The sequence below is a fragment of the Diospyros lotus genome, chromosome 7 (assembly GCF_014633365.1).
Source record: "Diospyros lotus cultivar Yz01 chromosome 7, ASM1463336v1, whole genome shotgun sequence".
NCBI classification, from domain to species: domain Eukaryota; kingdom Viridiplantae; phylum Streptophyta; class Magnoliopsida; order Ericales; family Ebenaceae; genus Diospyros; species Diospyros lotus.
This window is the reverse complement of record NC_068344.1, coordinates 6,044,772-6,058,630: the sequence shown is the minus strand read 5'-3', so window position 1 is coordinate 6,058,630 and position 13,859 is coordinate 6,044,772. Positions and strand designations below refer to the sequence as shown.

Below are 13,859 nucleotides of genomic sequence, written 5' to 3'. Positions count from 1 at the left end.
CTAATTTTTTTAGATAAATTTATTTTTATCTTTATAAATAAAAAAAAATTACACATATATCTTTTAATATATTTAAAAAAATTTAATAAATAATTTGATAAAAATATTAGAATGTTTCTTACTTTTATGTTGATTATTTTATATCTTAGTTTGAAAAATATTTAAATTTTATTTTAATACGAATTTATCTTATTTATTTTAACAAACAATATTTAAGTATTTAATAAATAACATTTTATGATTTTTTTTAAAATAATAAAATTGTTGGTTACAAATACATCACCGTCCACGAATTGCGTGTATCATGGTGGCGGTCCCATTTGAAAAGTTGCCGGCCCGATCGCAGCCGATTAGTTCTTCTCCTTTTCTTTCCCAGTATTTATTGTCACGTGTCCCATGTAAGGTTGTCCACTGAGCCTCAAAAGTGGAAACTGGAAAACCAATGGATCTTTGCGCGCCCTCCAGATTCCGGTCGTCGGAGTCGGCTCTGCTTCTCCGGGAGTATCGCAGCGCCGCTCTCCTCCGGCGGCGTGCCAGCACCACGCTGACTTTCTCTACCACCAGCACTCGACTCGTCGTCACGGCGAAGAGAAGGTCGGTGATCGAAGGTGTGAGCGATGAGCTTAACGCGATCGCGTCGCAGAACTTGGACTTCGCTCCGTCTCGAAGGCGAGTTCGATTGGCCTTCAAGGAAGTCCAGAAACAGCTCGATCATTGCTTGTTCAAGGTTACTGTAGTTCTACTCTCATTTTTATGTGTAGAATTGGAATTTTTGTTGTGCTTGTAGATTGTTACATGCTAATTTCTGATGTTTGGATTTGTGTTCTCCTTCTTTTTTTTTTTTGGCTATTTGGATTGCTGAAGATGGCTCCTTCTGGGATCAGAGAAGACGAGGTAAGAAATTAGTGCTACTGTCCATTAATAATGTTTAGACATTTGCGCATACATGTACGATTGCTGAGAAATGATCAAAATAGAAAGAGAGATCTCAATTTTCCCTCCTTTTCTCTAACTAGACTTAGTTACGCCTACTGCCACTGGTTGGTGCTATTGAGATGATACTGACCAGTTCAATTAACTTTTTTTTTTGGGGGGGGGGGGGGGGGGGGGGGGGGTAAGTTATTGTTTTATTCTTCTGGTTATCGAACCATGATTTTGAGTTGTTATTTTATTCTTCTAACTCCCAGTTTATTCCAATCAAACAGAAGCTAAGATTTGAGAAAATTAGCGAAGTTGTCTACCGGTTCTAATGTCTGGTGATCGTGTTTACTGGCTTTGTAGTGGTATGATAGGAATTCAAAAGGTTTGGACATTTTCTGCAAAAGCTGGTTGCCGAAACGAGGTGTTCAGATTAAAGGTGCTCTGTGCTTTTGTCATGGATATGGTGACACGTGCACCTTTTTTTTTGAAGGTTCGTGTCTTTTCTTTCTTTAATCGAAGTTTCAACATGGTAAATACTGATATTTTGAGCTGCTAGTATACCTTTATACATCACCACAAGAGACATGACGCAGTATGACATACAAAGTACTTTGGATTTCAGGTATTGCTAAACACATTGCTGCTTCTGGTTATGGAGTCTATGCTATTGATCATCCGGGTTTCGGTTTATCTGATGGCTTGCACGGTTATATCCCAAACTTTGATGATATTGTTGACAATGTTATTGAACAGTATACAAAAATCAAAGGTACATTTTTTGTATAAAATAGTCTCTTCGTATGATCACAGCCATCATCACAATTTGTTATGAACCATGTAATGCATCACTAAACCCCACCATCATTTATCTGCCTTCCAATATCTTTTTTTCTTTTTTAATCTTCAAAATTTGGTTAAATTTCCATCTGAACTAAAATAACCACTAACCAGTATTCTTATAGATTTATGCAACTCGTGCCAAATCATTCATGATGAGCATATGAGGCAAGCCTAATCGGGAATTTCATTTTCTTATCATATTGAGCTGTCTGCAACTTTTGAATATTTGAATTGGTCATTTTTTACTATGAAATTCTATTCCTGACTCCAGGGAGACCAGAAGTGAGAGGGTTGCCTTGTTTTCTATTGGGTCAGTCCATGGGAGGAGCTATAGCTCTCAAAGCTCATCTCAAAGAACCACGTGAATGGGATGGAGTAGTCCTTGTAGCCCCAATGTGTAAGGTATGTCAATCTAGTAGTTGCTGGATGACCCATAAATTATGTGATACATGGATATGAATTTTATGAAAATTATCTTTTTGTGCATTTATAGTTTAAAAGTTAACCAAGTGGATCCTTGCAATGCTTTATCTATTTCTTGATGGGATCATTTTGCCAATGTCTTTAAGTTTAGTCGATATTTAAATTTCAGAAAAACAAAAAAAAATCAAGTTTCAGCATGGGTTTTGCAAATTAAATATCACAATACCATAATTTGCCTTTAATCTATTTGATGTTATTAATTTTTTTCTTCTTGCTAGGTTATTTGAGTTTCTAAGTTGACGAGTGAAAAACTTGACCAAAACTCCATACTAGTATAAAACTTAAATTTACTATGTAGCCTGGTTCACTTCCAATACGTTATGATATTTGAACACCTTCGGTTGGAGGAAATCCTCTTCTTCCATTCATTATAGACTTTTCTATTGTACTATAATTATGTTCTCTTTTGATTTATTTGCTATTCAAATTTGTTTATTGTTGGAGAGCACTCATTCTGAATTGCATTGTGCCACACATCATTTGTTCTCAATAGAGAATGATACCAATAAATTAATGGCATTGTATCTTGCTTTCAACATTAGGAGCTCAATTGGAATACCACAGATTACTGCAACAGCTTAATATATACACGGCTCAAATATATGTACTTGACATGGAGAAACGTATAAACCCCAAGGGGTAGCACAGATAGTCCTCCGCACACGTTCGAAAGTTTGGGTACCACGAGTTTGTGAGTTCGAAACTGGATCCGTGCAGGCAGTGTATCAATTGTGACTATCCTTGGGGCCACGGGAACAGGTCTTTGACCTGGGCTTACCTGGTGTGTGACTGTTGCCTGGTCGGTCGCGGCCCATAGGTTATAGGGGAGGTGATGGTCTCTGCCAATGGCCGAATGTATTAGGGCTTCCTTTGATTCCTACGTTATAAAAAAAAGACATGGTGAAAGATATAGATGCATATCTGCTATTTAAAAGAGACTGCAAAAGCTTTATTTTTTGCAGTGCATTTTGACAGAGAACAGACTGCTACCACCTCTATTTCAAGCACAACTGTCAGAGATTGGCTAGGAGCACCTCAGATAAGGAGGTGTAGGGTGTTTAGAGATGTAGGTAACTCATATGATTTGGAGTTCTTGTCTCTCAATTTGGAGGTACAAAATGGATAACGACACTCATAACAAAGTGTGTCACTGTGGCGATGGGTTTTCACCTTGTTATGAGTGTAGAATACAGTAGTATTGGACAATAACAAATAAATGTACTTAGCATAGAACAGGTACATTAATAAGGAAATTCAGGTCATAAAACAGTGATCAAGTGCATCAAGTTCCAACTACATAGATTGGGTGACTATTGAGGTTGTCAATCTATCTAGATGTCCCTTGTTTAAAAGGGCCTCCCAAGTGCACGAGACTCCTCACATTGCAAGGGTCAAGGAAGGGTTGTATTTATACAGAACGTTCCCCTTTACTTTTTTTGCAAAGAGGTTGTTCTCACAACTCCAACTTGTGATCTTTTGGTTACAAAGGAGCAACTTTACTGTCGTCGTTCTTCAACAAATTATGGATCTACAACCAAACTTTTTTCGCATGTGATCAGCCATCATTCTTCAACAAACTTTAATAAAATAACTGGATAAATGGATTGTCAGCTACAAGATTTGAATTGCATTGGGATTTTGCCATAAGTGTGGCAGGTCCACCTTCATGGGTGGACATTCTAGCAATCACCTCCTCTAGCCATGTGGGTGGAATCTTGTAGCCCTTGATTGTTATCTCTATGACCTACCTTCCTCATTGGGTACCTACACTATATCATTGCAGTCCATTTCTTCATGATGCCTAGCATTACTATGACATGCACTCTCATTAATATGCATGGACCCTTCAATTGACATGGACCCTTCAATTGAATACTCATATTTCCTTATAGCTGTCTTTATCCATTCTTCATCTCCAAATTGAGTCCACATGTCCATATTTAGGTGCTAACTTCCTCATGCTCCGTGTGTCCTACAAAACTTAATGCTCTGTCAAAACATCTCTATTGTGGCCCCATCTCTTCCCTCTCGCCTGTACCTAATTAGAGATTTCTGTCGTTAACCAAATGTAGATCAAAAGAGAGTCATCTTGCTGCTGATGCATGTCTTTCTATCTTTATCTCTTTGCTCAGGGTTTCACTTTCAACACTCAACAGCTATTGCATTTCCTTATAGCTAGAATTTTACAGAACAAAGATGATTGATCTAGCTCATCACTGCACCTGTATGCCATTTCTGCATGCCACCATTATATCCACATCAGTATAAATTGATGTTCACCTCATTTATGAATATATTTACCTGTGTCTCTCCACCTACCACAACACTCTCTACATGTTTTATAAGTTGTCAATCATCTGTCTGATCTTGTTAATCAATGCATATTTTAGGAAAACAGCACTCGGTGAGTCTACAATGGTTTAAAAACTTTAAGAATACTCTCACTTTTCTGTTTCTTTTTGTGTGTCAATTAAGCATAAAAATATTGAGCTTCAATTATTGCATGTTCTATTTAGCAAAAAAAAAAATCGAATGTCTAATGTACCACAAAGGGTTGTTTTCTTGTTGCCTTAAATTTTTTCAACTACAAATATGTTGTCACTTTACTATTGCAAACCATGTCGATCAATTCCAATGCTTTTGTTTGCGCTACCTTCACTAAAATGCTAAATCCTGGCTAGTATACCAACTAGATCTAATTAATTGATTGGCTTTGATGCCATCTGTTGAGATTATTCATTATCAATTGCAAGAGTTAGTGGAAATGAATACAGGATATATATATATACACACACACATATATGTAGAATGCGGTGCACAAGGCTCCCACATTGCAGGCTCTGAGGAAGGTCAATTGTACACAGCCTTACCCTTTCTTAGTAAAGAGTCTTTTCCTGACTTGAACTCGTGACCTCCAGGTCACAATGGGGCAAGCTTACTGTTGTCCCAGGGCTCACCATAATATATATATATATGTATATATAAAATTAAGTAAAGAAATACACTTACATCAAATAAAGATAGACAGTATTTGTATAGTCAAACAAATCTGCTTCAAAAAATACGACTATACTTGAGGAATAATGCATATACGATAAACTTCCTAAAAATACTTGAAATAAATTCTGCATGCATTTTCCTTTTTGCTGTGCATATGTATATTTTTCTGTATTCATTTCTCTTGCACCTTTGAGGGTCATTGTTGAAAAATCCAAAAAAATTAGAATGTATCATTTTCTTCATAAAATTGATCACAATATGAATATAACATTCTAAGGCTCAGTATGATTAAGCAAATGCATGTTAACATGTTTGCCGATCACCATATAATTTGATCAGTAAATGATGGTTTGGGCGAACCACCTTAAAAATTCAGCTATAAGACAAGCTTGGCATCCTATAATTATTTGCTTTAACAAATTAAAGATTACATGTTCATCAGTCAACTTATATTCGATCAAAATGATGATTAGACAGTGTGCCGTTTGCATCAACACAATGCAAATGAAATTTTGTTTTCATGCTATCATTTTGACATTGAAGTGTTTGATGAAGATCTAGTTGAGTATCTGCAATGCTTGTGATTTAAGCACCTACAAGTTTTTGCTGACTTTGACTTCTGCTAAGATTTCAGAGGATGTGACTCCACCAGAAGCTGTTCTAAAGGTCATAAAATTATTGTCAAAAGTTATGCCAAAGGCAAAGCTTGTACCCCAGAAGGATCTAGCAGAGCTGGCATTCAGAGAATTGACGAAAAAGAAAATGGTTTGTTTTTCATTTACTCTTGTAATATAGATACAACATTATTTGATCTTATTGCCAATGTAACATGTGTTTCACCTAATGGTTTGACCCTAGAAAAAGAGAGAGTTCAATGTTTTCTGAAACGATTGCTATATGCTCTCCTAGATTTCGTAATTATTAGGGACGCTTAATGACAAGAACGGGAAATAATAGAGGTGGGTTGTGGAAAACAAGTGGTCTTTTAGTCTCAAAACTCTGCAAAAACTTGTTATGTTAGGTGTGGAGTGGCTCTGAACAGGAGTCTTAAGAATTTAGTTCATCACTTTGAAGTCATTTTTCCATCTTCATGTCCACATGACCTGAAGATAATGCCTTCCCTACAAATGTACTACTTTTTAGTTCTAGGCAGGCCAACTGGTAGAAAACATTATCAGTTTACTGAAAATACCTACATGCTTTTCCATCTTTCAATGGCACTTTCTTTTGTTGTGGGAAATAAATGAATGCTCTATTTGGATTATCACTCCCCTTGAATTTCAGGACCTTAGAGAATTCATTCACTAGTTATTTTAAATTTCTAAGTGAAATCCAATGTTCACCTTCTATTTGCTACATCGACCTTGTTTTCTTGTCTTATCTACGTAGACCAAGAAAAGTTCTCTTTCTCATTAAATAAATGTACTCACTGAAGTTGTACTGAAAAGGCATTCTGAGTTAATATCAAAAGAATTAAAGTTGGAGATCTCTGAGTTGGACTCTGGCAGATTTGCAGATCCCCCTGAGTGGTCATTACCCCTAAATGAGAACAGAAACATTAATCTATATTATTTTATGAGCTTTCAGTGATTGCTGGTGGAAGGAACTGTAAATATTGTCTCCTGGCTTACAGTTCCAGTGTGATGAACTTTTCACAGGCTGTCTTTTGTTTCTCTAAATTTACTATGCTCTTTTGTTAGGTGAAATGAGTAGTTGAAAGGGCTTTGGAATGCATTTCTTCTATGATTTTTCTGTATGATATCGAAAAGGGTATACTTGAGTAATTTAATATATTTACAATGGTTATATGCATTTGCCCTACTATTACTTGTCTAATCTTCAGATACAAGGAATAGTACAATTCATATTCCAAAGCCCTCCATTTTACCTCATTTTGATATCAAATCTCAGTGAACTCTGTGAAGAAAACCCTGTGAATTTCTGAAACTCACTCGTATGAGCAGTCATGTGGACACTTTATCTAGAATATGGAAGAGGTAGAGAAGCCCACAAAAACAAACAGTTTAAAGTATAACAGGAGAATTGGAGGTTGAAATGGGTTCAAATAATTTCTCCTTTAGTACCTTTTTCTTCACTAGTGGCCACAATCTTTCTTCATCAGAAAGATTGAGACAGGCATATGTGACATTTACACGAGACCTCGTTTTACATTGAATGCATAACTTAGGTTTGCACGAAACTAAAGTAATCAAATATCTGCATAACATTGGTTTATTGATTTTTGAAGAAAAATATTGATGAAAAGTAATCATTTTTCCTTTGCTCCATAGGCTCCATATAATGTGATCTGTTATGATGATACAATGCGCTTGAAGACTGCTGCAGAACTTTTGAGGACAACCGAGTATATTGAATCAAACGTGGAGAAGGTCAGCTTACATTTTTGTTCTTTGGTTGTCCAGTGTCTCAGAACGATGGACAAACCATTTTTCTTCATCCTTATCACTACTACAAACCTCATTTTTCATGCTTTACTGCCAAAAAAGTGAACATTTCCCGACACGTTTCAGGTCTCTTCTCCGTTGCTTATTCTTCATGGAGCTGCTGATCGAGTAACAGACCCCTCAGTGAGCCAGTTTCTTTACAAGAAGGCTTCCAGCAATGACAAAACCCTAAAGCTCTATGAAGGTGGTTATCACTGCATCCTGGAAGGAGAACCCGATGACCGAATATTCACCGTACTGAGTGATATTATCGCCTGGCTTGATTCTCGGTGCTCCCATGAATGAAAGTTCCAGTCATCTCGTGCTTCATGCAAGTTCGTCTTGTGTTCCAATTCATTTCCACCCTTCTCTATTGTTTCAAATCCTAGTTGAACTTTCCTTCCCTTTTCTCAGCCCCCGAACAGGGTTATCTGCCTTAAGTTAATTTTAGCAGACTAGTTCATGAAAATCTTAAATCCAAATATTTTTCAGGTATAAAAGTAGAAAAGAATCTTAAGTAGAAAGGAATTCTGGTTAGAATATGTTTTATCTATTAATTATTTATAGATAATCTTTTAGTAAAAAATTGAAGAACAGATTTTGATGAATAATTTTAAATATTGATATTGATTTTGAGTAATCGAAATTGTTCTTATTTCTTTGATTCATGTCTTATATCAATTGATATAGGCAAATTGAAATTGCTCTTATTTCTTTGATTCAGGTCTTACATCAATTGATATCAGAGGTAAAATTCTTGAATTATTTTTGGAGATTTTCTAAAAAAATTTATCACCAATTCTTCCATTGTCGATTTAGAGCCTATGTCTAATAATTTGAAGCCCTTACACACCATTAAAGTTTGTTAACACATACAACAGAGATAACCTTAACAAAAGAAGTCCTCCCAGTCGAGATCCTTGTAGAGCCTTGTTAGAGAAGTTGGAAACCCTAGACTACCCCTGTCAAAAACCCTGGTAGTGGTTATTAGATAGTAAAGATATGAGAAAGAAGCCAGAAAAAAAATGGCTTCATTGATCACTTCATTAATTAGATCTCAGCCTTAAATACCCTAAAATTAATACATTGTCTAATTATAGAAATACCCTTGGTTCACAATAGCAGCACACAATATAACAAGCTAACTAATACAGCAACCAACAACAATACAAACAACAAGAAGCAGCAAACTAACTAATGACAGTGCAAAATATCAATATAGTCTAATACACCCCCTTAAGATGGACCATGTATGTCAAGAATGGCCATCTTAGATAATAAGGAAAATAGTTGAGCTGCAGGCAACGATTTAGTAAACAGATCGGCAAACTAATGCTGAGTGTGTATAGGCATCAATTTAATTGTACTAGCAGCAATCTTCTCGCGAATAAAATGACAATCTAACTCAATATGTTTTGTGCGCTCATGGAAGATGGGATTACTGGCAATGTGAACTGCCGCCTAATTATCACAGAAAAGAATGGCAGGATCAGTATAATGAAAATGAAATTCTAGCAACTGAGTGAGTCATACAAACTCACTAGCAATAGTAGCTAGAGCCCAATATTTAGCTTCAGCTGATGAGTGAGAGACGGTGCTCAGCTTTTTAGCTCTCCAAGAAACCAATGAATCTCCAAGGAAAATGCAGAATCCAGTAGTAGACTTTCGTGAGTCCAAACAGGAACCCCATTCAGAATCAGAAAAGGCTCTAAGTTGAAGAGAAGAATGAGCTGAAAACAATAAACCTTGACCTGGGGATGACTTAATATACTGGAGAAGATGATATGCCGCATCTAAATGAGGTTGTCTAGGCTGAGATACAAATTGACTCAACTTATGTACATTAAAGGTAATATCAGGTCAAGACACAGTAAGATACAACAGCCTACCAATTAGTCTTCTATACATAGAAGGATCAGGTAATAATTCTCCATCAAAAGCACACAGCTTAGAATTAGGAAGCATAGGTAAAGAAGCTGGGTTACAAGCAAGAAATCTGGTATCTTTAAGAAGTTGCAGTGTATAATGTCTTTGAGATAGAAAAATACCTTTAGAAGACTACGCTATCTCCAATCCCAGAAAATATTTTAACCGACCAAGATCCTTCAATTTAAAATGGTTATGAAGAAATACCTTTAGAGACTCTATGGCTACAACATTAGGACCAACAAGTATTATATCATCAATGTAAACAAGAAGTGCCACAAATGAACTGCCAGTGCCCTTAGTAAACAAGGAATAATCCGATAAAGATTGATGAAAACCATTCTTGACAAGTATAGAAGAAAATTTAGAAAACCACTGTCGAGAAGCCTATTTTAGGCCATATATTGACTTGTGAAGTTGGCATACTAACCTCTCCCCCTGAGCTAAAACACGAGCTTGAGGCTTATAACTAGGAGTAAGATCCATATACACCTCCTCAAAAAGATCTCCATTAAGAAATGCATTATTAACATCAAGCTGGATGAGGGACCAATTATGAATGGCAGCAAGGGCAAGTAAAACCTTAACAATAACCATTTTAGCAACCAGAGAAAATGTGTCAAAAAAATCCAATCCTTCTTGTTGAGTATATCCTTTGGCCACTAAACGAGCCTTGTAACGTTCTGTAGTCCCATTTGACTTATATTTAATTTTGTAAACCCACTTTCAACCAATAGAATGTTTAATAGGTGGAAGATTGGTGACAGACCAAGTTTTGTTCTACTACATAGCCTCAAGTTCAGCATCCATAGCAGCCTGCCAATGAGGATATTGGACAACCTGATGGTAATGTTGGGGTTCAAGTGTAGAGGACACGGTAAGAAGGAAAGAACTATGGGATGTAGAGAGTTTATCATAAGATATGTAATGATCCAGCGGATAAGGTATTTTAGCAGGAGAAGAAGACTAGTTTGTCAAGAGGTTACAATGAAAATCGCAAAAATATGAAGTAGGTTTTGTGACTCTAACAGACCTGCAAATAGGATTAAAAGGCACAATTGGAAGGTTAGAAAGACCAACAAGAGATACAAATTCAGAATTGCTAGGGTAAGAATCAAGAATGATATCAGAAGGTGGTAGAGGGTCAGGAGGTGACAAACTATAGTTAGGTAAAACAAGATCAGAGAAAGGATCTAGCACTTCGTCAACTTGAGTAACTGAATGAAAAGGGAAGAGATGCTCATGAAAGACAACATCCCAAGATATGAACATGGTTTTAGTAGTAAAATCATAAAGCTTATACCCTTTGATGCTTTGAGGGTACCCAATGAAAACACAGGCTTTTGCTCTAGGATGAAATTTGTTTCTATATGATGGTAAAGTAGAGGCAAAACACAAGCACCCAAAAACCCTAAAATATGCATAATCCACAAGGGTATGATACAACCTTTCATATGGAGATTGATTATGTAAAATTGGTGCTGGTGTTCTATTAATAAGAAAAGTGGCAGTCAGCACACAGTCGCCCCCAAAAATTAATAGGCACCCGAGATTGAAAATATAAAGCCCTGGCCACATTAAGAAGATGTTGATGCTTACGTTCAACTACTGAGTTTTGTTCTGGTCTTTCCACACAACAAAACTAGTGGATAACACCTTTGGAAGCAAAATAATTAGTAAACATCAATTCAGGAGCATTGTCGGATCTAAACTTCTTGATCACCCTATTAAACTGAGTTTCAATCATAGAGAAAAATTTTGGAATGATGGCCCTAGCATCAGATTTCTGCCTCATAAGAAACACCCATGTAAAACGCATACAATCATCAACAAGGGTTAGAAAATATCTATGCCCAGAATTAGTTAGAATATATGGACCCCATGTATCACAATGAATAAGATCAAATGCATGTTGTGACAAATGATTATTCTAAGTAAAAGATAATCATCGTTGTTTAGCCAAAGGACAAACTAGACAAGGATCAGATTCTGTGGTCTTAGTAGTAGTAGGAAAGTTTAACAAATCACTTAACTTGTCCAATTTTTCATATGAAATGTGTCCCAATCGATTATGCCAAGTAGTTCTATTCACTACTACATTAGCTATTGTAAAAAGCATCTTTATTCCCAATTTTATTCCCAAATGAATACAAACCAGCATCAATGACATATAATCCGTCAAGGAGATCACCCCTGCCAATCATCTTCGAATGATATACATCCTGTATAACACACGTATTGGATAAGAAAGTGATGCATAAAGAAAACTGTGATGCTAATGCACTCACAGATAACAAATTGAACTTGAATTGGGGCACATAAAGCACATCTTCAAGCACTATATGAGAAGTGATCTTCATAGTCCCAACAAATGAAACGGAGATCTTACTATGATCAGGTAAAGTCACATATGCATTTTGAATATACCTCAATTGACTAAAACATGACCAATCATAGCATATGTGGCTAGTAGCCCCTGAGTCCACTATCCAATATCTAGAACAGATTGAAAAACAAATACCTGATACTTGATCAGAAGAAGCATCCTGAGCACCAGTCTTAACATCTAATAGGTGGGAGCTCAACACATTAAGCAATTGTTGGTATTGTGTGGAATTCAAGGATTGCATAAACTCTCTCATATCTTCTTTCGTGGATTGAGTAAGGCCATTTTCAGTCACCTGATTGACAACTACAGAATTTACCCGATTAGAATTCTAATTAGCATTAGTCCTTTGTCTAGGTTTATATCCAGAAGGATAACCATGCAACTTATAGCACTTTTCAATAGTATGTTCACTGTAACCACAATGAGTACATACAGGTTTGTCCTTCTTCTGAAACTTATTAAGACCAGACTTATTCACTTCATGTTTGATAGAAAATAAAGCTGAATTATTTCCACCAACAGAATTCATAACACTTCTCTGTTTTTCTTCTTGAGATATTAAGGCAAAGACCTTGTTAATTGGTGGGATAGGATCCATAAAAAGAAATTGACCTCTAACTTGAGAAAATGAATCGTTCAACCCCATTAGAAAGGACATTACATATTCCAATTGATAGTAATCTACCAGTGCTTTATTCCCCCCACAAGAGCATTTTTCGCATGTACACATAGGTCTAAAGTTGCCAAACTCATCCCAAATGGTTTTTAGTTTGGTGAAATAAGCACTCACAGTTAAGTCCCCCTGATTTAGGTTCATCAATTCACGTCTTAATTGAAAAATCCTAGGTCCATTACTTTGTTGATATCTTTCTTTAAGATCAATCCACATATCATAAGTTGATTCATAGTATATAACACTTGCATAAATCTCCTTTGAAACAGAATTAAGAATCCAAGATATAACAATATTGTTATTTCTGATCCAAGCATTAATAAGAGAGATATCACCTGTAGGTCACGAAATATCATCGTTGATAAAACCTAGCTTGTTCTTTACGAACAAGGCAATTATCATTACGCAACTCCATGATGCATAATTTTCTCCAGTTAATGGTTGAGAAACCAGAACGAAACCAGGACTGTCAGAATGGTGAAGAAAGTAGGGACTAAATCCGTCATCAATGGTGGAATTTCTTATCGAGGCAGAAGTCGAATCAGACATATTTGTTGAACAAATCAATAGAATACTAGATTTGTCCAAACAGAGAAATCGAACAAACAAAATCGAACAAATCGACAAGTTAGGGCTAGGGTTTGAACAAATCGATCGAAAACCAGATTCGTTCAAAAGAATAAGGTCGCCTGGAAGAAAATGACAAGAATAGATGAAGATCGCCGGGAATTGACGGCTGAAATCGCCAAAAATAGAAACAGATCACGAAAACAAATCTGAGAAGATCTGGAGATAAATCCAAAAAAAAAAAAAAAAAACAGAGGTCGCGAAAACAGAGATTGCAAGAAGCAAAATAGCAAGATCGCAAAATAGAAACAAAAATGGAAGAATAAAAAGTCGAAGAACAAATCGCGATGAGACAAATTGCGAAAAGAAACAAAATCCAAAGAAGAACAGCGATCGAAGCACGAACAGGTGTCTTGATTGAAAAGAAACGAAACAGAGAATACCTCCAAACAAAGGAGGAAACACAGGCGAACAAAGCGCCAGAAGACCAACGGAGCAAGAGAAAGCCGACGGAAAGAAGCCAATGGATGCGCAGCAAAAGCTAGGGTTGCTCTAATACCATATTAAACAGTAAAGACACGAGAAAGAAGCCAGAAAAATAATAGCCTCATTGATT

At 36.3% G+C, this 13,859-nt stretch overlaps 1 protein-coding gene across 1 annotated transcript; it reads left to right on the top strand.

The window, feature by feature from the left end:
• Positions 1-396: 396 nt before the first annotated feature.
• Positions 397-8,352, top strand: LOC127806861 (caffeoylshikimate esterase). Its single transcript, XM_052344408.1, has 8 exons — positions 397-727; positions 865-894; positions 1,282-1,411; positions 1,544-1,690; positions 2,033-2,163; positions 5,872-6,009; positions 7,536-7,634; positions 7,776-8,352. The coding sequence occupies exons 1-8, from the start codon at positions 443-445 to the stop codon at positions 7,992-7,994; spliced, it is 1,179 nt and encodes a 392-aa protein (XP_052200368.1). The 5' UTR covers positions 397-442; the 3' UTR covers positions 7,995-8,352.
• Positions 8,353-13,859: the final 5,507 nt, after the last annotated feature.